The sequence below is a fragment of the Loxodonta africana genome, chromosome 8, assembly GCF_030014295.1.
Source record: "Loxodonta africana isolate mLoxAfr1 chromosome 8, mLoxAfr1.hap2, whole genome shotgun sequence".
Lineage (NCBI taxonomy): Eukaryota > Metazoa > Chordata > Mammalia > Proboscidea > Elephantidae > Loxodonta > Loxodonta africana.
In genome coordinates, this window is record NC_087349.1 from 112,386,008 (window position 1) to 112,412,304 (window position 26,297).

General features: G+C 42.9%; 1 protein-coding gene across 5 annotated transcripts in view; it reads left to right on the forward strand.

Annotated features, from left to right (window-relative positions):
• Positions 1 to 20,756, forward strand: part of GRB10 (growth factor receptor bound protein 10) — a 290,717-nt gene extending 269,961 nt beyond the window's left edge. For all 5 annotated transcript variants that reach the window (XM_010587143.3, XM_023544233.2, XM_064290209.1 and 2 more), the window contains 2 exons: positions 15,652 to 15,745; positions 18,764 to 20,756. In XM_010587143.3, the coding sequence (XP_010585445.1) occupies positions 15,652 to 15,745; positions 18,764 to 18,910 (241 nt within the window). In that variant the 3' untranslated portion in view covers positions 18,911 to 20,756. The remainder of the gene's footprint in view (positions 1 to 15,651; positions 15,746 to 18,763) is intronic.
• The last annotated feature ends 5,541 nt before the right edge of the window (positions 20,757 to 26,297 follow it).

Consider the following 26,297-nt stretch of genomic DNA (forward strand, 5'->3'; position numbering starts at 1 on the left):
AGCATAATTTTTCTACAACTGAGATTTATATAATAGCTCAAAGACAGTGAAAGATACTGTCCCCTCAAGAATCAGATAACCCTACATGGGACACACAGTTTTGTTTTTGTTTTTTGTGGAAGATGGCATTTCAGATTCTTCCTCAGTTTTTCCTGACGCAATTAAGAGATTACTTAAAATGCAAAATTCAGGATAGCCCTTCTACCAAAGTAGCCAATGAAGAACAGCAGCCATGGCTGTATGCTACCCCATGGCCGTGAGTCTCAGCAAGGCCACAAGGTGACCAAGAATGTGAGCAAGCCGCGATACAACTTCCACCATCGGTGCCTCACCAAGCGCACAAGTTGGTGGGGGGCATGATCTGGGAGGTGTACAGCTTTTGTCCCCAATGAGTGGCATGCCCTGGAGCTGCTCAGGGTCTCCAAGGACAGGTGGGCCCTCAAGTTCGTCAAAAAAAGGGGGAAACACACCCACACAGGTTCTTAAAAGCCACTAAGTTCAAAGAATAATTCTCGTATCCTTCATTTTAAAAATTTATTACAGAAATTTTCTCAAATTTATGTGAAAGAGTAGTATTAGGGGAGGGTGGAGCAAGATGGTGAAGTGAGTGGACGCTCTCCCATTTACTTCCCCAGCAAGTAACCCACTGAACAATGAATAAAAACAAGCACAAACTGAGATTTCAGAAGTCTAAACAGAAGCTGAGGTGTTGAAAAGCGGGATGAGTCCAGAAGTAGGGGATGGCACAGAAGCTGGGGGAACCTGCCGCTAACATCAGGAGCACTTGCTCATCACAGCCATTTTGGGATGGGCTGGGCCACACCCCAAACAGGGAACATAGAAAGGGAGCTAATCTGAGGAAGCTGTAGCCTAACTTTTTTAAGGCAGTCCAAGTTGGCTGTGAGTTTGTGGGTCATGGAATTAGGAGGGGGCAGGAAGAGACCGTGTCACTGGGATAGAGTGCTGTTGAATCTTGCTGAGGCCTGAGATGGACGGGCACTAGGGCTGGGAGGAATTGCAAGGGCAGCAGGGTGAGGGGAATTCTTCAGACTGACAGGCGACACTGAGGGAAACAGCTGGCTCCCTGCTCAGAGCAGGACACTGTGCAGGGATACCCGTAAGGGAAAGACAGAGAGCCTCTCACCTTTGCCACAGGAAAGTTGAGGCCCATGGTTTATGCCAGCGTCTGTGACAAGCTAACCCCACCTCGTGCACATGCATGTTGAATTCCAGAGATCAAGCATGCAGAACTCCTGAATCAAAACTGAAAAGACACAAGGATGAGAGTGCTCCCTGGTGGTTCTCAGGAGGAGATAGCAGCCCCACTGCTGCTCAGTCAATTCTGATTCATAGCAGTCCTGTGGGGTGGAGTGGAGCTGCCCTATGATATTCCCAGGGCTGTGAGTCCTTCCAGAGGCAGGCTGCTATATCTGTCTCCCTCAGAGTAACTGGTAGGTGTATACCCTGGCCTTTTGGTTGGCAGTCAGATGCTTGGCCAGTGCTGCTTTCTTGATGGTGTGAGGTCCCCCTCATCTCTCTGCTCACTTCTTTTTTTTGTATCTCAAAAGATATTGGCTTAAGCCACAATCTAATCTTGTAGATTTTATCAGTATAACTGTTGCTAATTCCGTCTCATCAACATCGTAGAGATAGGATTTATAACACATAGGGAAATCATATCAGATGACAAAATGGTGAACAATCATATAATACTGGGAATTATGACCTAGCCAAGTTGACAGATATTTCTGGGAGACACAACTTAAACCATGACACCATACAACCAAAAACAAAAAAAGAGCAGGATACCAGATAAATAGACTTTAAATCAAAATCTGTTCCAAGAGATGAAGAAGGACATTACAAAATAATAAAAAGGTCAATCCAGCAAGAAGACATAACAATTGTAAATATATGTGCACCTAACAGCAGTACATCAAAATACATGAAACAAATGCTAATATGAAAGGAGAAATAGGTGACAATCTACAATAATAATATGAGACTTCAACACACCACTTTCAATTATAGACAGAGCATCTAAAAAGAAGATCACTAAGGACATTGAGAATTTAAAACTGTAAGGGAGTTGGGCCTAGTGGACATATGCAGAACACTCACTCCACTCATCATCAGAACAATGCACACTCTCTAGCCCACATGGATCATTTCCCAGAATAGACCATATACTAGGACACAAAACAAGTTCTCAACAAATATAAAAAGATTTAAATCATACAAAGTATCTTCTCTGGCCATTACAATACGAAGCTGGAAATCAACAACAGGAAAAACAGGGGTTAAAAAATAAATACATGGAGACTAAATAATACACTACTGAAAAACTATTAAGTCATAGAAGAAATCAAAAGTGAAATTTAAAAAATTCTGAGAATAAAACAAATATGAAAACATCAAAACCATTGGGACACAGCAAAAGCAGTACTCATAGCAATTGTTGTGGATTGAATTTTGTCCCCCCAAAATATCTGTCAACTTGGCTGGCCGTGATTCCCAGTATTGTGTAATTGTCTACTATTTTGTCATCTGATACGACATCTGAAATGTCCATCTGATAATGTTGATGAGGTGAGATTAGCGGCAGTTATGTTAAGGAGGCAGGACTCAATCTACAAGACTGGGTTGTGTCTTGAGCCTATCCGTTCTGTGATATAAAAGAGATGCAAACAGAGAGACGGGAGAACCTCATACCACCAAAAAACAAGAGCCAGGAGAATAATAGCATGTCTTTTGGACCTGGGGTGCCTGTGCTGAGAAATTCCTCATCAGGTGAAGAATGATTACAAGGACCTTCCCCCAGAGCCGAAAGAGAAAGCCTTATCATGGTATCCTGAATATGGATTTCTAGCCTCCTAGACTGTGAGAGAATAAATTTCTCTTTGTTAAAGCCATCCACTTGTGGTATTTCTGTTCTGGCAGTACTAGATGACTAAGACCGCAATAAATGCCCGCATTGAAAAAGAAGATCCAGCTTCATCAACTTAAACCAACAAGTTGAACAAATAGAGAATACCAAAAGAAGCCAAAAGCTATCAGAAAAAAAGGAAATAAAGATCAGGGCAGAATTAAATGAAATAGAAAAACAATAGAATCAATAAAACCAGAAGGTGCTTCTTTGAAAGGATCAATAAAATAGACAAACCACTGTCTAGATTGACAAAAGAAAAAAATCAGAAGAGGGAAGTAATCAAATTAAGAAATGAAATTGGTGACAGTACAACCAACCCAACAGAGATAAAGAAGATCATAACTGATTCCTATGAAAAATTGTACTCCAACCAATTTGAAAACCTGGAGAAATGGGCAGATTCCTGGAAACACACTACCTACCCAAACTAACACAAACAGGTAGAACATTTAAACAGACCCATTATAAAAGAAGAAATTGAAGAGGTCATTAAAACAACTGCCAGCAACAACAACAACAAAGCCCAGTACCAGATGGCTACACTGGAGAATTCTACCAAACGTTCAGCCAAGAGTTCACATCAAACCTCCTCAGTCTCTGCAAAAACATAGAAGAGAATGCTACCAAACTCTATGAAGCTAGCAGAACCCTGATACCTAAACCAGGCAAGACATCACATAAAAAGAAAATTACAGACCGATAACCCTTATAAACATAGATGCAAAATTTTTCAACAAAATTCTAGCCAACAGACTTCAGCAACATATCAGTGCAATCCAGCAAATAAAACAAAGGAGACAAATCATATGATCATATCAATTGATGCAGGAAAGGCATTTGATAAAATTTAACACCATTTCCTGGTAAAAACTTGGCAAAAAAGGAATAAAAAGGAAATTTCTCAACGTGGTTAAGGGCTTATATGCAAAACTAACAGCCAACATTGTACTCAGTGGAGAAGGGCTGAGAGGCCTCCCTTTGAGTATGGGAACAAGAGAAGGATGCCCATTATCACCACCCTTATTCAACATTGTACTGGAAGTCCTAGCCAGAGCAATAAGACAAGAAAGAGAAAGGTTTCCACACTGGACAGGAAGAAGTAAAACTATCTCTTTTTGAAGATGACATGATCCTATCCATAGAAAACCCTAACAGTTCCACAAGAAAACTGCTGGAACTAATGGAAGAATTTAGAAACACTGCAGGGTACCAGATCAACACACAAAAATCAGTTGGGTTTCTCTACACTAACAAAGACTACTCCGAAAAAGAAATCAAGAAAACACCACCACTTATAATAGCCCCTAAATCAATAAAATACCTAGGAATTAACCAAGAACATAAAAGATTTACATAATGAAAATTACCATACACTACTATAAGAGACTACAAAAATGGAAAGACATCCTGTGCTCATGGATTGGAAGATTTAATATAGTGAAAATGTCAGTTCAACTTAAAGCAATCTATAGATACAGTGCAACCCCAATACAGATCCCAGTGTTCTTTATTGAAATGGAAAAACTAATGACCCACTTCATATGGAAAGGAAAAAAAACCCCAAAGAGCCAAAGCAATGTTGAAGAAAAAGAACAGGAATCCTCACACTCCCCAATATGAAAACGTACTATACAGCCACAGTAATCAAAACACTTTGGTATCGGGGCATCAATAGAACACATAGACCAGTGGAAGAGAATTGAGAACTCAGAATTAATTTTCTACAAGGGGGCAAAGTCTGTTCTGTGGGGCAGAAACAGTCTCTTTAATAAAGCGCACTGGCAAAACTGGATAGCCACCTGCAGAAAAATGAAACTCGACCCATACCTCACAGCATACACAAAAACTAACTCAAAATGGATCAAAGACCTAAACGTTAAACTTAAAACCATGAAATTCCTGGAAGAAGACATAGGGCAAAAACTATGGGACCTAGTTTTTCGTAAAAATAGGGTAACAAACAACAAATGCACCAATAGAATGACAGACATATGCCTACTTATGTTCACTGCTGCTTTATTCAAAATAGGAAATAGAAACAACTGAAGTGCCTGACAGCGAATGAATGGATAAGCAAATTGTACATAATACGGTGGAATACTATGCAACCATAAAAAACAGTGATGAGTCTGCAAAACATACAACATGGATGGACCTGGACAGCATTAATGCTAAGTGAAATAAGTCAAGCATGTAAGGAGAAATATTATATGATCCCTCTAAAATAAGACAAGACTAAATATGTAGAGAGAGACCAACGTTCTTTGGAGGTTACCAGATAGAGGAGGGGGAGGGTAAGGTATGCTTTAGATTATAGAGACTTTTTTTTTTTTTGGTGGTGGAAAAGTTGACACCGAATGTGGATGTAGTGAGCACAGCACAACCAAAGTAAAAACAAGTGTTTGAGCACATATGGATGGTTATAAGCATATTGGTATATGGCAGGTAGTTATAGGTTAGTACATAGAATAGATAAGAGTATCTGTAAAACCAGAAACCAAACCTGTTGCCATCGAGTCAATTCTGACTCATAGCGACTCTATAGGACAGAGTAGAACTGCCTCGTAGGGTTTCCAGTAGGTACACGGAAATACAAGTATATGGGTGCAGGAACGTATATTCAATGAAGACACAAATACGGACACTCTACAGACATCTTCCAAGGTTGTTTTTCTTGGTTTGAAAGCTTAGACTCATAGTCTCAGGGGATGATTCAGTCAATTGGCATAACATAGTTCACAGAAAATCATGGTCTGCATTCTAGTGAAGTGAGTAGCGTCTGGGGTCTTAAAAGCTTGCAGTGGCCATCTAAGACACAACTAGGAGTCTGTACTCACCAGGAGCAAAACAAAAGGTAACGAAAAGCTCCGGGAAGAAACAAGTCTCTCCGAGTCCCAACCTCATTCACCATGAGACCAGAAGAACTAGAGTACCCGGCTACCACCGCTTACTGTTTTTACTGGGGTCACAGTAGACGGTCCAGGATAAAATGGGAGAAAAATGTGGAGCAGAACTCATTTAAAAAAAAAAAAACTTAAAACCGTAGAGAACAAAGGACTCCCTGAGACTCCTGCCCTGAGACACTCTTTAAACCTAGAACCGAACCTGCCTCCTGAGATCACCTTTAGCAGAATCGCAGAGTAGAGCACAAAGGATATTACCTGTAAGATCGGTGCTCTACTTAAAAACCATCTGTCTGAGACCGAAAGGTCAGCCAACAGTTACTCAAAAGTAAACATGAAAAGATAACTGACTGGAACAAACAGAACACAAAGAGAATGTTGACACATTGTGATAAATATAACTAATGTCAGTGAACAATTTGGGCAGAAAATTCTCAAATGGGAACCTAATTTGCTGTGTAAACTTTCACCAAAAACCCAATTAAAAAAAAAAAAAAAAAGACTAGTATAAGGAATGCCCATTTGCCCAGCACTCAGCTTCAACGACTTGTGACTCCCCAGTTTTGCAAATCTTAGTTCATCAGTTTCGTTTTTTTGGTTTTTTTCTGGAGTATTTTAAAGTCGATCCCAGCCATCGTTAAGTTTTCTTCAGTAGATATGTATCAACATGTGTCTCTAAATAAGAACTTTTTTTACATAAACCTTAATGCGATTATTATATTTAACAAAACAAACAAGAATTCCTTAATGTCTTCTAAAATTCAGTCCTTGTTCTGATTTCCCCAATTTTGACAACTTCCAAAAAAAGTTTTTTTTAATTTAGTTTGTTTAAAGTCAGAATTCACAAGTCACGTTTGGTTGATCTGTCTCTTGAGCTTCCATTAATACATAACAGTCTCCTCCACCACTACATTTTTCTTTTTTCTCGTCATAGATTTTTTTGTTGAAGAAATAAATCATTTGCTCTGAAGAATATCCCACATTCTGTATTTCGCTAATCCCAGTGCAACCTTGTGGTTTCCTTTAACGGTATCCTCTGTTCCCTATTTCCTGTAAATTGATAGAGGCTTTATTCAATTCAAATTCATTTTTCTTGGTGAGAGTACTTCAGAGGTGGCACGAGGTCCTCCTGATGCATCAAGTTAAGAAGCACATCAAGTCTGGTTGTCCCACTTCTTGTTCTTGTTAAGATTGATCAGTGGGTTTAGGTGCTATCAGCCTGGTCCTTCCCTTGTAAAGTTCGCCATTCACCTAATGGTTTAGCAGCCATTGGTGTTTCACTGGGGGTTTACAAAATGCTCGTTTTCTAGTTCTATCATGTCTTTGGCATTTACTAGCTGAAATTCTTTCCCTCATCAGTGATTTGGTTTACTGGGAATACAGTCCGTACAGAAAAGGCAGCTAAATGCTTGATTCTTTCTCCTTATTTGTCAATTTTCAGAATAATGAGTTGGGGCTCTCCCATCTTCCACTAGTGACCAGTGAGATGTTGTGTTGTTGTTGTTTTAACTCTCATTGTGAACTCAAAGCTTTGTATGTGTTTGATGTATTTCAGTCAAGGTACCCTTGCTGCCCTGTCTGCTCGCTCTCAAGCCATGGGAGACTTTTCAGGTTTTCTCCTGGGTCCTTTTGACCAAACACCAATGGTTTGATTTCAGGTGGGACAAGATGCATTAGGCCTACGTGACACATTTCTCTTAGGAGTCCTGATATTTTTTAGTGGAGAGTGGTATTTGTAGACCACAATCTGTAGGTCTTTCCAACAGGCAGAGCTAGACATACATTTTTTTAAACAGAAAAAAATAAATCATGGTCACATCGATATTGTCAATTCAAATTTAAGATTACAGGGCTTTTATTTGTTTGATTTTATTGTATTTTTCTTATACCACAAAATCTTTGTTATCAATGTCATTAACTTATTTTTTTCTCCTACTATATGTATAAAAAGAAGCCCTGGTGATGCAATGATTAAAGCAATCTACTACTAAGCAAAAGGTTAGTGGTTCAAAACCACCAGCGACTCTTCGGGAGAAAGATGTGGCAGTCTGCTTCCTTAGAGATTTACAGCCTTGGAAACCCTGTGGAGATGCTATGAGTTGAAATCAACTTGATGGCAGTGGGTTTGGGTTTTCGGATATGTATAAAGCAGCTTGGAAATATCAATACCAATATGACTGCTAGCAGTACCAAAAAAACCAAACCAAACCCGTTGCCATCAAGTTGATTCCAACTCAGAGCAACCCTGTAGGACCGAGTAGAACTGCCACGTAGAGTTTCCAAGGAGCGCCTGGTAGATTTGAACTGCCAACGTTTTGCTTAGCAGCCGTAGTGCTTAACCACTACGCCACCAGGGTGTCCCTGCTAACAGTAAGACTCCTGAATTCAGCATATGATTTCACTTCCTTTAATCCTTAAGGAAAATTCCCATTAAACAGGTTACATTAAAAATGCCATGTTTTAAAGTCAGTTTAAGTAATCCTTCTCTGTGGCATTACCACCAGCCTGTTATAAAAAGGCAGGTTCATTTGTTTTCAATTTTTGTGAGTAGATTTTTTTTGTTTGTTTGTTTAATACTCCTTTTTAAATTATGTAAAATATTTCTACTGTTCCAAAGTCAAGACCATAAAACAAGACACACCCCATTCACTCTATTCTGGCTCCCCACAGGTAACCATTTTTATTCTTCTTAATCCTTCCGTTAGTTCATTTTAAAAATATAAGAAAAGCGTATTTGTTTTCATAGTTGGCTTCTCCTTGAACAGCAGGTAACCAGTTGCCGTGGAGTTGATTCTGATTCTTGACAACCCAAGTGTGTCAGAGCAGAAGTATGCTCTGTAGAGGTTTTCAGTGGCTGAGTTTTTGGAAGTCGATTGCAAGGCCTTTCTTCAAGGTGCCTCTGGGTGGACTTGAACCTCCAACCTTTCGGTTAGCAGCCTAGTGTGATAACCGTTTACACCACCCAGGGACTCCAAACAAAAGTTACCGTACTATAAATACCCTACTTTTTGCAGTTAACGTTGTGTCCTGAAGATTGCCCTTTCTTTTCCAACCAGTCCCCTATTGAGGGACATTGGGATCTTTCCCAGGCTTGTGTTATGACAAACTATGCTACATCATTTTGTGTGTTTGCTGGTGAATTCATAGAAGAGGGCTTGTTGGATGGAAGGGTAAGTGCTTATGTAATACTGTAAGATACCACCAGATTCTCCTCCATAGGGCTGTACCACATGGGAGTCTCAGCAGGGTAGTAGGTAGGCGGACGGCTGTATTTTAGCCAGTCAGATAGTGTGGTTGTCATTTGTATTTCTCTCATTATGCAGGAGACAGCCTCTTTCCATAGGTTCAAGGACTATTGGTAGTTTTTTTCCTTTTGCCATTCTGAACTTTTTACATCTTTTGCCCATTTTTCTAATTTTTAAACTTGCAAAAACTTTTTCCTGTTATGTCATTTGTCTTTTAACTCTGCTTATGGTGGTTTATTTGGGCTATGCCAAAATTTGTTTTCTTAGATTTTATGTGGTCCCATTTAATCATTTCTGTCTCTTACTCTTCTGGATTTTTGAGTCATAGTCATCTAAGTTCTCCCATTCCTAGATCGTAAAGCAGTTCATTCCTGTTATAGTACTTGTACTATTTCCTTTCCTTTCCTTTGGTTTTGATTGTTTTTTGTTGGGTTGTTTAGATCTCAAATGCATTTGGAATTTCTTTATCCTGGTGTATGTGTAAGGATGTAGTGGTTAAGTGCTGCTAACCAAAGGGTCGGCAGTTTGAATCCGCCAGGTGCTCCTTGGAAACTGTGTGGGGCAGTTCTACTCTGTCCTGTAGGGTCGCTATGAGTCAGAATCGACTCGACGGCGCCAGGTTTTGGTTTTTTATGTGTAAGGAAAGAATCTAACTTTATTTTGTTCTCCATGTGGCTATAAAATTGTCCCAAAATGACTTTTAAGATGTCACCTTTATCACAGAGCAATCCCTTTTAAAGCATTAGAAATGATTCCGCTCCTAAGTATAGAGAAAGTATTTCTCCTCTCAAGTTTCCAGCAGGCCCAGGACAGAAGAGCCTGACATTTCAGTTTTCTTTCAGTGACATTGAGTGTATGTTTCTCCAGTTTACAGCCCTGAGCTGCAGTAATGTTGAGCCTCAGCACGTTCTAGTGGTGTCAGTGTTAACTGTATAGTCTGTGGAATTAATTCTGAGAAAGCCGAGCTGGTTAGCTCACCGGGTGACACCAGACTGCAGAAAAGCAAAGCTTCCACAGTGGGCTTAACTTGGCACCGTAGCCACTGAGTGTTCCTCCCAGGGGCCAGGGCCGTGATGATGACATCTGAGTCCCTGAGGACCAGGCATGTCGGAATTTCAGGGAGGCGGCCATGGGGACATGTGCATTTAAGAAAAGCTTCCCAAGTGATTCTGAGATAGGACCCCACGGCTCCACTTTGGATTAAAAAGGCTTACCTTGTTACCAGACACAGGGGCTGGGGGAGCCTGTGTTGGGTAGGTTAGCACAGTGTACTCCAGTGAAGTATGTACCAACCCCCTTTTGTTTAACTATATGTCCTTCACCTTTTCCTGTGGTGGATCCTATTTTGTAAGACTTCTGTCTGAAGGGAAGAATGGTAAGGAAATGTGAACGTCACCTCTCAGCTCTCCTCCCCCCAGAGAGACCGTCTCAGTGGGGTCTGCCTGTTTTATGAGCAAAAGTTCCTGTCTGTCCTCTGGTCTGAGCTCTCTCTAAAGTAACAACCATCAGTTCAGAAGTTAGGCTTCCGCAACATCAGCAAACAAACACAGAGCTCATGGGACCAATTTAGTGATGCTGTGTCCCCAGCTACTTCTTGTGCTTAGGGAGGAAGTGGGTGGAATACAAGGTAAATTAAAGAATCCATTTCTAATCTTGACTGCTCCATGCAGAAATAATGAAGGCAAGCCAGTTTAGAGAGTCAAACAACAAGAAGAAAACAACCTTGAAAGCAGTGCAAAAATGACAGATTTTATAAAACAGTGTTTCCTATAGCGTTAGCCCCAAGTTCTGTATGGAGTTAGACAGGGGCAAGAAGGAAAGCGACAGCAGGCCTTTGAATAAACCTGAGAGGTATCCTGGAAATCACTGGCACCCAGGCGGCCCCTCGGTGCAGGTGACTGAGTGTGTGTGTGTGTGCGCGCGTGTGCGCACCTACACGTACGTATGTATGCGTGTGCATATGTGTGTGCAGGCATTTGTTTCCACGTGTACTGTGTGCGCATGTGTCTACCTGTGTGTGCGCATGCACGTGCATGTCTGCACGTGTGTGTGTGCGTGCATGCATGTGTGTATATGCACGTGCTTGCACCCACCTACCCCCACACAGCCCCACAGAGCACTGAACTCATTGCCTACCTGCAGTCTTGCTGCCCACTACCCGTCCCAGAACCTAGAGGAGAAGGATCTTGTTAAAGTGCAAATTTAGTAGTTCCTCTGCTAAAAACACCCTCTTGGGGCTCAGGCTTATTACGAGCAGAATATAGGGATCTATTCTCTCCCCCAGCCCCCCACCCCCACCCCATCATAGACTCAGCTCCACCCCATCAGCTTCGTGGCAGTTCCCCATTTTCAACCTTTGTGCTCTTTGTACATGGCAGTCTCTGTGTTTGCCATCCACACGCCTCCACTTGTCTGAAGGAGACGTCTTTGTCAAGACTTCAGCTCTTTGAAACTTTCTCTTTCCCCAAAGACAGAATTTGGGTGCTGTCCCCTCAGTTAATACAGTAGTCTTGTCAGAAACCGTAATGGCGCTCACCATGCTGTGGTGGAACACTTGGACCTCGTGTCTGTTTTCCCTGTTGGACTATGGGCTCCTCCGTGACTCTAACTGTGTGACCATAGGAAAGGTGCTTGTCTTCTCTGGCCCCGGTCTCCTCGTAAAACGAGGACATTGGGCAGACTAAATGAGTTAATAGGGGTAAAACACTTTGAACAGTGTCTAGCTGGTAAACATTAACTACATTGTAACTCTTAGATTTTTGTTCTTCCCGGACATAACTAAGTTTTTAATAAAGGTGCTGCTTTCTTTACTGGGTCATATTCATGACTTCTTAAAGTGGAGAACATCCCCTTGGCCTGTTTAGTTATCCCCTTGGCTTTTTCCCTGTGATCATTCTTTTAAAAATTGACCGATGTTTATAATTTGCTGGTCGTGATTTATGATTATTTCAAGCTAGCATCTGTTGAGTGCTATGGTGCAAAGCACTTTATATATATATCAGCCATAATCTTCCAAATGATCCTGCGAGAGCGTTGTTATTCCCCTTTTGTAGATGAGGAAACAGAGGCTGAGAATGCAATTTGCCCATGATCATGAAGCTAACAGCTGGCAAGTCCAGGTTTCTTGCTGACTTCTAACCCATGCTATTTTTACTCCTGCAGGCTACTCCGTATCAGTAACCGACAGAAAGCTTCAGGCACTACCTGTAGTCCCAAACCTTTGGGGGCACCCTCACAGTCTCCCGGGGATCCAGAGATATTGTGGGGGGAGGGTAGAGGGGAGCACTTGCCTCCAGGAACAAGTCCAAGGGGGTGCCAGATTGGGCGCAGAATGACTTTCTGAGGCACCACAAATATGAAGGGCACCTGACAAGGCAGCCGGACAAGAAGGGGGGAAGGCATTTCTGTTGATGTCGCGCCACTATCAGTGTCTGTTCATCTTGAAATTGGGCGGGGGGGTGTACAACTTAGGGATTGCCCCAGGTGCTCATTACCCTAGTTAAGCCCCTGTAGGGATCAGGTCCTAAAAGTGGGACACAGATGGTGCGGGGTCTCCCACCTGCTTAGCTAGCTGCTCCCAGATAACCAGACACAAGCCACATTCACCCTGCAGCTTGAGTATCTCCAGAAGCAGAAAGCAGTTAAAAAAAGAAAAAACAGATTAGAAAGGGGAAAAAATAGTAGCCAGGCAGTCGACTCTGACTCATGGACCCCACATATGTCAGAGTAGAACTGTGCTAGGGCTTTCGGTGACCGATTTTTTGAAAGGAGATCGCCAGACTTTTCTTCTGAGGTGCCCCCAGGTGGACTCCAACTTCCAGCCTTTCTGTTAGCAGCCATGGACGTTAAACTGTTTACACCACCCTGACACTCGGAGAAAGGGACAGTCATAGCTTTTTCTCTGTTGAGATTCAGAGCCCTATAATCTTCTGGGCTCCTGTTGTAATGCTTATTTATTTGAAATGAAATAGCACATGCCACAATAGAACCCATCACTCTTACATTGTTCCCTCTGATCTGCCGAGCCCCAAGCCGTGGAATTCCACTGTAGCTGGTGTTTCCCACTGCGTTTTCTGAGAACACTGGTCCTGTGAAGTGGCTGTAAAAGGGTTGTACAGTCAGGGGAGTTTGGAAAAACTGGTACTTTAGCCGATTCCTGAAGTTTGGTTTCTTATGCCTTTAAAGTATGCTTCTTATGCCTTTAAAGTATGCTTCTTCTCAGACCATTCCTTTTTTTGTGATTTGGATTAGGGAGTTAGGACTTCTCTTCCTTCCCTAGTGTATAACCATCTGTCTTACCAGCTAGTTCCAGATTTTGTTCATGTAAAAGCAGTGATTTTGTGCTTCTTTGTGCTGTTCTAATTTTTCAGTATTTTTAAAATTTTGACATAATTCCCAGGTTACAGAAAAATTGCAAGATTGCTATAATGAGCTCCATATACCTCTTAACCAGAACCCCCAGCTAACATTGTAGTACATTTGCTTTGTCAGTCCCTCTCTCTATTAATTTTTATTTTCTGAACCATTTGAGGGTAAGTTGTGACATAATGCCCCTTTAATCCTAATTATTTCAGTATAAAGTTTCTAAAAACAAGGGTTCTCTTACATAGCCATGGTTGCTTTTAGTTGTCGAGTCAGCTCCAGTTCGTGGCGACCTTATGTACAATAGAATGAAACATTGCTCAGTCCTATGCCATCTTCACTATCATTGGTACACTTGAGTTCACTGTTGTGGCCACTGGATATTTTGAATGCTTTCTAATCTAGGGGACTCATTTTCCAGCACTGGGTTGGACAGTATTCTGTGGTGATCCACAGGGTTTCATTGGCTGATTTTTAGAAGTAGATCGCTAGGCATTTCTTCCTACTCTGCCTTACTGTGGAAGCTGTGCTGAAATCTGTCCATCACGACCCTACTGGTATTGGAAATACAGGTGGCCTAGCTTCCAGGCTTATAGCAACATGCAAGCCACCACAGCATGGAAAACTGATAGATGGGTGGTGGCATAACCATCGTGGTGGTATTGTGCCATCAAGTCACTTCCAACTCATAGCGACCCTATAGGAGAGAGCAGAGCCTGCCCTGTAGGGCTTCCTAGGTTGTAGTCTTTATGGGATCAGATCATCAGGCCTTCTGTGGAGCAGCTGGTAGGTTTGAACTGCCAGCCTTTCCATTAGCAGTCAAACGCTTAACCATTGCACCACTAGGGCTCCTTATAACCACAGTACAATTATAAAGATCAGGAAATTAACAATGATGCGGTTCTATTATCTAATCTACGCACTTACTTAAATTTTACTTGTCCTAATTACATCTTTTATAGCAGAAGGAGCAAAATGATCTTTATCTTAAGTGTTGTCCTAACGCAGTGTATCTCCCTAGTGCCCTTGAATCTGGGACAGTTCTTCAGTCTGCCCTTGTCTTTCATAGTCCTGACCTTTTTTATGCATACAGGCCAGTTGTCATAGACTGTTGCTCCGTTGTGGCTGGTCTGGTTCTCTTGGTCAGCACCAGGGCATGCCTTTAGGCAGGAATGTCACAGAAGGGCTCCAGTGTACTCTTCAGTGCATCACGCCAGGATGCACACAGCAGCTTTTTGTCTCATTCGTCCTGATGTTAATTTGCACACGTGATAAAGATGCGTTATACCAGGTTTCTCCACTATAAGTTAACTGTTTTTCCCTTTGCAGTTAATGAGTACTGGAGGGAGATACTTGGAGACTATGTAAATATTCTGTTTCTCGTCAAACTCTCACCTGCTGGTTTTAGCATCCACTGAAGATCATTTCCTTTATCGCCTTTGCTATGGTAATTGCCAAATGGTGATTTCCGAATATGTCAAATAGGTGGTTCCTTCTACACTTGCTGGCATTCTGCTCTAAGGAAGAGCTTTGCCTTCTCCTCTGTTGATGTATTTGCTCACTTACTTGTGAATTCCCCTTCTGTTCCACTATTTATAACCCATTACTTCTGTTACTGATTTTGATGCCCAGATTCGGCCCCTGGGAGCGCTGCAGGCTGCCCTGTGTGTCCTTTAGATGTGTCCCCATCATTTTTTGAGCACTTGATTACCACTTCGGGGCACAAGATGCTCCAGTTTCATCTAGTATTTTCCGTATGGCCTGGGATCAGCCATGTCTCCAAGTAGCCCTGGTTCCTTTAATGGAGAATGGGTGCCATGGGCGCTGCTGCTACAAAGGTGTCACTGCTTCCAGCCCTTCTTATCAGACAGAGCTAGGAAATGCTGGTATGCGTGCATCCATGGAGTCCCATGGTGGTGCAGGTGGTTAAGTGCTCAGCTGCTAACCAAGATTGAAGGCTCAAGTCTACCCAGAGATGCTTCAGAAGAAAGTCTTAGTGATCTACTTCTGAAAAATCAGCCCTGGAAAACCCTGTGGAGCACAGTTCTACTCTGACACGTACAGGGTTGCCACGAGTCAGCGCCAGCTCAGCCGCCCCTGGTTTTATATATGTGTGTGTATATAGTATACATGCACACATACTCACTCATGTATATATCATTCTAGATTTTTAAAACTGTTGGTAATAAATTGGTTGTTTTTTGTTCCCCAGGCTTTTTCTCCTCCGTGACAGCCAGAGTAATCCAAAGGCATTTGTACTCACACTGTGTCATCACCAGAAAATAAAAAATTTCCAGATCTTACCTGTAAGTATCGATATTTTCATACTAGTCCTTATTTTTTTGTTGTCATTGTTTTCTAATTCATTCTTAATGTGGTTTTCAAGTTGTAAACTAAACTATATAACATTAAATATTAGACAGTTCTAAGCTCACAGATGTGATACTTTCAAGAGTCTCTTCAAAGATTTGTTATTTGAAATTTGGGACAGTGTTTCCCTAGCAGTAATATTGTAAATGAGGATATTGTGCTGAGACCCTCCCACATGGCTGTTTAGCTCATAGTTGGTGAAGCAGCACCTCCTGCGCCCTGGGTCCTGGCCTAATGAGGAGGAGCCGGGTCAGGTGGTGGGTAGACCTGGAGGAGAGCTCTGTTATAGCTAAGGAGTGCTGTGGCTGTGAGCACGAGGAGTTAGGAACACAGGAGTTGTGCAGTAGGTTTGACGATTGGCCACATGAACCTAAGGAATTATCTGATCTATGCTGGTGTAAACAAGGTACAGGAAGGTTGTAGAAAAACTGATCCATAGCCACGTGGACTACCAGTGAGAAATTGTGTTCCTCATTCCACTTGGTCCTTGCACCAGAAAACGGAGGCTATCTTTGAACAATTCCCAAAACATGGTTACAGAATACAGTGGTCAACACAACTTTTTTTACAAAGCAGTTTTTGTTAAATTTGTCTAATGTGGTTTACTGTCTCCTCAGTATACCAATGTTCAAATTTTATTTCACAATTTGGGTGTTATATGGGACACGATTGTAAATGCCTCTAAGGAGTCACACTTTAATTGGGCCTGAGAGATACAAAATTAATACCAAATGTTTTACATATTGATACATTTACAGAATTGATACATTCTGTAGATAGTAATAACTATCATGAAATGTTTTCTGTGGAAAACAAACCCAGGAAATGTTCTGCCAAAAAAGGACGGCCAAATATTTTCCTCTCAGAGATTCCCTCTGCACATTAATAATATAAAAGCTCTGAGAAGGCTTGGAGTAAATAAATGTGTCTGTTTCTCCTAGTTGAACCTGGCATTTTTCAAGGTAGCTTGACCCCAGGACTATTAGACTAACAGTCTCCGGAATTTGTAATGAAAACAGGCCATCGGCTTATAAAGGATGAGGACGGCCGTCTTGGTAGATTTCACCAACTAGTCATAGCAAATACACTGTGCACTATCTGTGGCGGGACAGTGGTTAAGAGCTTGGCTGCTAACCAAAACATCAGCAGTTCAAACCCACCAACTGTTCCTTGGAAACCCTATGGGCAGTTCTGCTCTGTCCTGTAGGGTCACTATGAGTTGGAATCGACTTGATGGCAATGAGTTCAGCTTGGTTTTTTATCTACTGTGTAATCAGTTGCTTACCGCTGTGTTTTAATTTCCCCATTTTACAGTGAAAAAGGTCCCAGGATATAGTTTCCCCCAATCCTATATAATAACTCCAATCCTAGAAGTAACAGAGGAACAATAATTTGGGACTTAGAGTGGCGAGGTTATAGCCTTGGTGCTGGAAAACAGGTTATGAGATGCACTCTTGGTTACCGTGGCATTTCAGGCATTAAAGAGTGGTTCTAAGTTTATTAATCACCAAAAGTTTAAAACTTGCTGACTCCATGAAGAGCACAGTGTGATATTTTCTCTCTGCTCTGTTAGGCAAGCATTGATTTAAAACTCACCGAGTTCAGGTAGATGTCAGAAATATAGTCCTTTCCGGGAGATGTCGTGAAGTTCTTAAGCTTTAATGAAAATAGCTACAAATTTTCTAGGACCTGGGAAAGTTGCTTTACCTACATGGTTTTATTAATTCCATACCAAAAAAAAAACAAACCCACTGCCATCGAGTCTATTCCAACTCATAGCGACCCTATAGGACAGAGTAGAACTGCTTCATAGAGTTTCTAAGAAGCGCCTGGCGGATTTGAACTGCCAACCTCTTGGTTAACAGCCGTAGCACTTAACCACTACGCCACCAGGGTTGCCGGCATACAGTAATTCAATAATTGCTTCATAACCGAGCAGAGTGAACTTCAGAGGCCTTAAGAAGATTGTCTGAGGTTATAGAGCAAGAATCCAGGTGTGCAGACTCTTTCCATAGTGCCGTGTGTGGTGAATACTTAAAAGCTAGCTGGCTATGCTCAGGGGTCCCCAAGGCCACCGTCAGGTTCAGTGCTTCACTAGAAGGACTTACAGAACTCAAAAAATACAGTATACTTATAGTCACAGTTTATGACAATGAAAGGATGCAGGTTAAAACTGGCATAGGGAAGAGGCATGTAGGGCAGAGCCCAGGAGAGAGACCAGGTGTCCTCCCAGCAGAGTCACACAGACAGGGCTTTAATTCTCCTAGCAACAATGTGTGACAATACCCAAGAGGCATTGCCAATCAGGGAAGCTCACCCTAGGCTTGGTGTCCAGAATTTTTATTGGGGGTTGGTCATGTAGGCAAGGAGCACCCACAAGGCTAACCTTATTCAGTCTCCATCGTCTCCAGAGGTCAAGCTGGTACTGCATGACCCAAGGCCCCACCATAAATCATACTGTCAGCCTAGACTATCTGGCATGGCCCAAGGCACCTGGTAAACAAAGACACTCTTATCAGGCAAAGATATTCCAAGGGCTTAAAGGTTACTTCTCAGAAGCTGGCCAAGAGCCAAACCTTTCTTTGGAATGTGCAGTGTTTGGACAACTGAGCTCTGCTGAGTCAACCCTTTGTTATACTCTTTTACGGAGCCCTGCTGGTAAAGTTCACTCTCGGGAGCCATATGAGCTGGGAGGAACTTAGAGCCCTTCTGCTCCAGCACGTTAGCTAACAGGCGAGCGAGCAAATGGCGGTGCAGCAGCACACCCAGGGCCAAACCCCAGGCCTCTGACCTTCCATCCCAGGTGTTTCTTGCCCATTCGGCTGACTCCATGCAGATGTCCTTCCTTAGGAATGCAACTATGGACAAGATAAAGGTGCTACTGAATATCAGCCTTATGTTACTCCCTTGAGGGCCTGACTTCTAACTTGAAAAGTGTTCTTTTGTCTCTCTAGTGTGAGGATGATGGACAGATGTTCTTCAGCCTTGACGATGGGAATACCAAATTCTCTGACCTGATCCAGCTTGTAGACTTTTACCAACTCAACAAAGGAGTTCTGCCTTGCAAACTCAAGCACCACTGCATCCGAGTGGCCTTATGACCTCAGATCTACTCTTGGCCGAAGACTGGAGGAGGTTACACTGGAAGGAAGAAGAGGTCTGTAGGTTGGTTGAGAACACATATCTATTCTGCACCTTGGGACTCGGAGAGAGATGGGTTTCTTTGGTGCCATCCAACCAAGATTGACTAGTTTGTTGGACTTCGCGATAATTTGCTGCTGAGAAACCAGCAGTATTGCCTCCCTCTGCATTTGCCAAATCAAGGAGGCTCTGAGAAATCAAGCGCAAATTTGAGAATAAACTGGAATGATCATCTTGGCTGGGCCACTTAGGAACAAGAACCGAAGAGAAATAATTAGAAATGGACTCTTGCCCTGGAATAATCTTGACAATTAAAACTGATATGTTTACTTTTTTGTATTGATCACTTTTTTGCACTCCTTCTTTGTTTTCAACATTGTATTCAGCCTGTGTTAGGAGGGGATGTGGCTTTTCGGTTCATAAAGGCATGAAACCGTTTTGAATGGGCAGAATTTAAAGACTGAATATCGGTCCCCAAATGTTTCCAGAGGGTGCTCCTCTTCTCTACAGATTACCACAGTGTGGATTCAGCTCCCAAATAACAAACCATCCCACCCCTTCCCAGTATACTTGAAAAACATTTTTTTAGTACAAGGTGTTGACTGTGGTAGGCATTTGGCCTCATTTATGGACCCAGTCAAGCAGCCACAGTCTCTCAGTCATTTCTCTATGCACAGATGTCCAATACTTTTGTCATTAACGTGTCTCGTCCTCCACAGTTCAGGAAACTATTTCTTTGAAATAAGTCACTGTTGCACAGCACAACAGGGCTGAACAACCTCGCCTCTGGCTAGATGAAGGCCAGCCTTCCCAAGACACACCCAGTCCCCACACTAACAGCAGTGCAGGTGCCACTTGTAGCCTCGCATTTTTCACAGCCTCAGCCTGTTCTAGAATGATCGCTGCCTTACCCCCTGCTGCGAGGCGCGAGGCGGGAGTCTTTCCCTGGCTGATCTCCCTTTGGGGATTAGAGAATCTGAAAGAAAATGGCACCCATCTGGCTTCCTGCAGTGTCCTTTGGGTTTCCATGGTGATAAAGAAACATAACAAAGGGCACAGACACAGCCTGACATTTAAAGGTCTTTGCTTATGACTGTCCTGCTGAAACCCCCCTAAGCCAGAGAACCCAAGGCAGCTGGAGGCTCCTCCTCTGCTGGCTTAGGGTCACAAGTACCTCACAGTGATTGTGGACATGGACACGGTCTATCAACACAACACTTGCTTCCCCCTCGGAGAGAGGAATCAGAAGGGGGGCGTGAGCTGTTCACTTGGTCCCTCCACCCCACGGGCGCCATGTTTGCCATTTCCTCTTAGCTAAATTTTCAGGTCTGAGAGTGGCCATTTCTTTACCTTCGATCTCTGAAAAGCAGAAAGGGCTCCCTTGACCAGCATACAGACTACTGTGGTGAACAAGATGATTTCCTTTCCTGACATAACAGTTAATAACACTTGACTGGCTCCTCTGAAAAGACGCTCGCCACTGGATTGCCTAAAATCCAACTCACTGAAGAGCTCCCAAAGGATCAACAGTTCATGGTTCTTCAGTTGACACACCTAGTTTAGGACAAACGTTTAACGAGCTTCAGTAACACATTAGCTGTCAGTAAGTCTATGGTGTAGAGACACTGTATTTTAGTTTACAGACAACGCACTATTATTTTCCATAATATGTCTACTTAGGAAACTGAAGAATTTTTGGTAAAACATATTTTAACCAGAAATACTAAATTGCATTTTCTTCCTCTTGTAGCCAGTTGACAATTAGGTAATACTCAAGTTCAGACCAAACGGTCTGCATCCACTGAACTTCACATTAGGGAAGGATACTCCAGTTATACCTTTGTATCTTTTTTCTCCTCAGTGGTTTGACATAAACCTTCCCCCCTACCCCACACACACACATGCTTTTTTTAACCCCTAGGATTTCTTTTTTAATTTACATAGACAAGTTCCATTAGTGCATAATCCCTCCCTCACACCCCTTTCCCATAGACAGCTAGGATTCGCAGTAATTCGTATTTATAAATACGCGTTTTATTTAAAAGGAGGTTCGCAATTTTGTATGTAGATGGTTTGACACGTAGTCTTTTGTACTTTCCAGCCTAGTTGAATTGTTGGAGAATGTAAACCGCCCTAGCGCCACAACAGGCTTCCTACAGCCCCTGGCTCACCTGCCTCTGGTGGGTAGCTGGGAATTCCACCTGAAAAAAACAAAATCCCTAGAGTCTGCTGGCTTCCAGCTCAGCAAACCAAGGACTGAAGGACATTTGACTTTTATTTTTTTATTTAAATGAGATGAATGTAAAGGGGACAGCTCAGGATTGTTATGGAGCCTGTTGAATTTTTATCTCTGCCTGTGATTTTTTTTTCTCAAACCATTACTTCATGTAGCAACCTGGACTAAGTCGAGAAGGAAAATGCCAAATGTTTTTGGTCTTAGAGTCGAATCGCTAAGCTCTGTTGCATTAGGTGTTGGAGTTCCAGAAGGTTTTCTTGTCTGTTGAACCTTGAAGAAATAATGTGCCTCAGTCTGGACGTTTTGTCTTTTCTGCACTTAATACCTGACAGTGTGACCAATCGGCACACCTTTCTGGGGGTGGTGCGTGCTTGTTGTGGGTTGTGTTACCACAGTGCACACTATAGAGACTTCAATGGCCTGACGTCGAAATGTTTTCAGGGAATGCAAAAGGTATTAACTGAAGAGACAAAACCTTTATTCCATGTGCTTTGCTTCATTCTGTACATAACTCTGGCTCGTGAACCTAATTGTAAACTTTCAGGTATTTTTGTACAAATAAGGGACTGATGTTCTGTTTCTTGTAATTAGAAATAAACATGAATCCAGTGTTCTTCATTTTCTATTACTGGTAATGTCTCTTTCTGTATTTAAAGACATTATTGTGGGTCGTCCACTAAAACCCTTTGGCAGTGACTTAGAGTATTTAAAGTGTGCTGCTTTTCAGCAGTTAAAAGCTTGCACAAGGAATTGACGACGGTGGTTCCAAAGGGGTTGAGGCATGAGCATGGGACTTTTGGGGGTGGCGATGCACAGAGCCCTGGCCCTAGAAAAACCCTGTGACTCTATGCCTTGCTGCCCAGGTGGGCTGGAAGCAGCTCCGGGTCACTGGGAAATGGTCTGCACTCCAGTTGCAGCTCCACGTGGCACCAGGATATTGTCTTAGCCTGTCTTTTCCTCTGTGCGCCTCGACTGATGATCACAAATACCCAGTTGCCATTGAGCCAACTCAGACTCATGGTGACCCCCATGTGGGTCAGAGTAAAACTGTGCTCCAGAGGGCAGTCAATGGCTGATTATTTGGAAATAGGCTTCCAGGCACCTCTCAGTGGACTTGAACCTCCAACCTTTCGGTTAGCAGCTGAGTGCATTAACCGCTTGCATTTCCCAGGGACTCCATCAATAAATAATCACAGCCTGGCCTAATTGTCTTGGGAGCGGGGTGGAGGTAAGCGCCCAGAAAGGCTTAACTTCCCTTTTCATTTTGACCATCCCAGGATATCCCACTGTCCCTGAGAATCTATACTTACCTGTTGGGGATGAGAGTACTGTGGGAAATGACTCTGTATCACTTAAAACTTTTAAAGTTACAAGGGTCAGAAATTCTAGTTCAAATGGTTTTAAGCGAAAGGGAATTTACTAATTGAATAGTCTGAGAGTAAACTGAGGCACAGTGGGATCCAGGAGCTTGAGAACCACCCCCACGATCCTCTCTTCATCCCTCCATTTACAAGATCCACGTGGTGGCAAGATTACTGCTAAAAAAAGAAAAGACTCATCGCCGCCAAGTTGATTTCCTACTCCTAGCGACCCTATGGGACAGAGGAGAACTGCCCCATAGGGTTTCAAGGAGCAGCTGGTGAATTCCAACTGCCAACCTTTTGGTTAGCAGCCCCATATCCTGTCAGGCTGAAAACCAGTGGTAGCACCAGTATAGATAACTTCCCTCACAACCCCCCTGTAGGATTTTCTGTGGACCTGTTTGCATTGTGTGCCGATTCCTGGTCAACAAACCATCACTCTGTATAAGCTACTGCCCTCTAGACCTCCATGTACTTTCGCAAAGCCACCCAACCACATTCTAATGAAGAGATGCCCGTTCTCAATTTATAGGTGAGGAAACAGGGTCAGAGAGATTAGGAAATTTGCCCACACAGTATGTGGTCTAGTAGACGGACCTGGTAGATGGCAAACACACCACCAGGTAACTAAAGTGACAATACATGCTTTAAGTTGCAACATGTTTTGTTGGTTTAGATTTAATGTAATAAGGTACAGTGGAGTCCTGGGTGGTGCCAACAGTTAAGTGCTCGACTACTGGCCAAAAGATTGACTGTTCGAACCCACCCAGAGGCACCTTGGAAGACAGGCCTGGAGATCTGCTCCCAAAAGGTCACAGCCTTGAAAACCTTATGGGGCAGTTCTGTTCTGCACACATGGGGTCATCATGAGTCAAAATCAACTTGACAGCAACTAACAACAATGACAATGTCACGTAGGTGTTTGTAGCAAATACACATTTTAGCAAAAAGAAAGTGGGACTAGAAGCCTCCACTTGCCTGACCCATTGCCATTCCTGAGCCCAACCCCTTGGTGTCCCATCTTCAAGTCTGTTCCTTGGAAGGCTGAGCCCCTGCCCGGCAGCAGTACCTCACGCCTGCCTGTGAAGTGAGTGTGGTCTTGGTGCTGGGGTGTGAGGCTCCCAGGGAGAGTGCCAGCCCAATCCCAGGTGTCTAAGGAGGGAATCTCGACCCATATCGACTCCTTCTCATCCTCCTTGCTCCTCGTTGATTTCATCTACACCTCCCTGCAGAATTAACCTACAACTTCCTTCTCTCAGCTGCAACCTACTACTATTTGTATTTCCAATTCTTCCACATTGTACTGTTTCCCATTTTTGTTTCTCTAAACAATGTGTCAAAGACAGTCAGATGTCCACTCAGGTTTAACAAACACTACAAAAGAAAACAGTAATAACAACTCATAAAAGCATTTGGCATTTTTCCCACTTCGGAGGAACAATTAAAGTGGTAAGAACCTGGGTTTGTAGTCAGTCAAGAAATTGGCGGACAGATGAAGGGGAGGAGAGGTGCTTGCCTCTGTCTTTGCTGCCTGGGAACTCACCACCCTTGGGACTTGAGTCCTGCTTCTTACCTCTTCTGCCCACCCCAGTCAGGCAGGGAGTGTGTATTGTCATACACCAGTCCTGTCCACCAGGAGGTGGACACCTTGTGCACTGAGTTCTTTTGTCATTTGTTTTCAGGATCTGAATCCTCAGGTTCCAGAGGGTCAACTCAAAAGGCAGGCTGACCTTAAAGGAAGGATGGAAGTAAGAATTCATAATCCTCTTCTTATCACGAGGTAGACAGACCCTCACTTCAAAACTCCACAGTCCTGTGAAAGGTATGTGTGCATATATAGTTGTGTACGTGTGTGCGTGTGGGTGTGTGCAGTGTTTATGGTGGGGCTGATGTGTGCATATATGTGCAGGGTGTGTATGTTTGGTGAGGGTAGGTGTGCCCAGCACCTGGGAGAGGAGGCTGTGGGATGAGAGGAATGTTCCTGATGTCTGTAGGATGTGAAAGGTGTGTAGAGGACAGTGGTGCAGTTGGCAGTCTGTGTGGGTGTAGTAGAATGTGTGAGCAACTTGCTTCATTTTGGCCCAGACGCGGTGTAGACAGGTGCAATGACTGGGAGGAACCTGCCATTTGAAGCCTCCCATAGCCTGTGTGCTTGCTTCAGAGTGTGTATGTTGACAGTTATTTCAAATAAGATCATACAAGCAGTTACACAGATGAGCTGATGGAATTAAAAGAAGACACAACATGACTTTAAATTTGGTCTCACAGCCTCTGCCACATTATGAATTAATTTTAAATTCATTTAAATTAATTTTTGAAATGTAATTCGAGTGATTAGCACCCTAGAAGGAGGATTGGTTTGTGATCAAGAATATTATTAGCTTGTTCAATGTAAAAAGTTAAATATTCCACAACTTCTGATTTCAGAATAATGAACTCAAGATGCCCCCTTCTCCTCTTGGAAGTTATGTAACATTAATAAGAAGAACAAGCAACGGAAACAAACAACCCATCTTTGATAAAGCCAAACTTCATAGGCATTCCCAAACCACTGAGGACAGAGAAGATCAAGCCAGCAGAGGGTGCTGCTCCAAATTGCGTGGCACAACCCAAAGGGGAAAATTAACGACCCTTTTTGGGAACAGTTAGAACAGGCTGGGGATTGACACCAATTGATGGATGTCGCTTTTTTCCCCCAGAGCATGATGTGCATTTTCAACCTGTAGGTAGACTAAAATCTTGTTTGATCTCTGAAACTATTTCTTGAATTACTTCTACATACATTTTCTGTTACTTTATTTCAGGTCATTTCTTTCAAGACGTCAATTATGTATGTGTTGGATCCCTTTGATCTGCATTTCACAACTTTACCAGTTGCCGGGGAGTCAACCCTGACTCCTGCTGACCCCATATGTGTCAGAGTAGAACTGCATGCCATAGGATTTTCAATGGCTGATTTTTCAGAAGTAGATATCCAAGCCTTTCTCTAAACCTCCAACCTTCCAGTTAGCAGCTGAGCGTGTTAACCGTTTGCACCACCCAGGGACTCCTCTCATAAACTTTACTTTTTTTTTTTTTTTTTACATTTTTAAAAAAACTTTTGTTGTGTTTTAAGTGAAAGTTTACAAATCGAGTCAGTCTCTCATACAAAAATTTATATACACCTTGCTCTATGCTCCTAGCTGCTCTTTCCCTAATGAGACAGCACACTCCTTCTTTCCACTCTCTATTTCTGTGTCCATTCGGCCAGCTTCTGACTCCCTTTGCCCTCTCATCTCCCATCCAGACAGGAGCTTCCACACAGTCTCATGTGTCCACTGGTTCCAAGTAACTCACACCTCACCGGTATCATTTTGTATTCCATAGTCCAGTCCAATTCCTGTCTCAAGAATTGGCTTTGGGAATGGTTCCTGTCTTGGGCTAACAGAAGTTCTGGGACCATGACCTCCGGGGTCCTTCTAGTCTCAGTCAGACCATTAAGTCTGGTCTTTTTGCAAGAATTTGAGGCCTGCATCCCACTGCTCTCCTGCTCCCTCAGGGGTTCTCTGTTGTGTTCCCTGTCAGGGCAGTCATCAGTTGTAGCTGGGCACCATCTAGTTCTTCTGGTCTCAGGCTGATGTAGTCTCTGGTTTATGTGGTCCTTTCTGTCTCTTGGGCTCATAATTACCTTGTATCTTTGGTATTCTTTATTCTCCTTTGCTCCAGGTGGGCTGAGACCAACTGATGCATCTTAAATGGCCATGTGCTAGG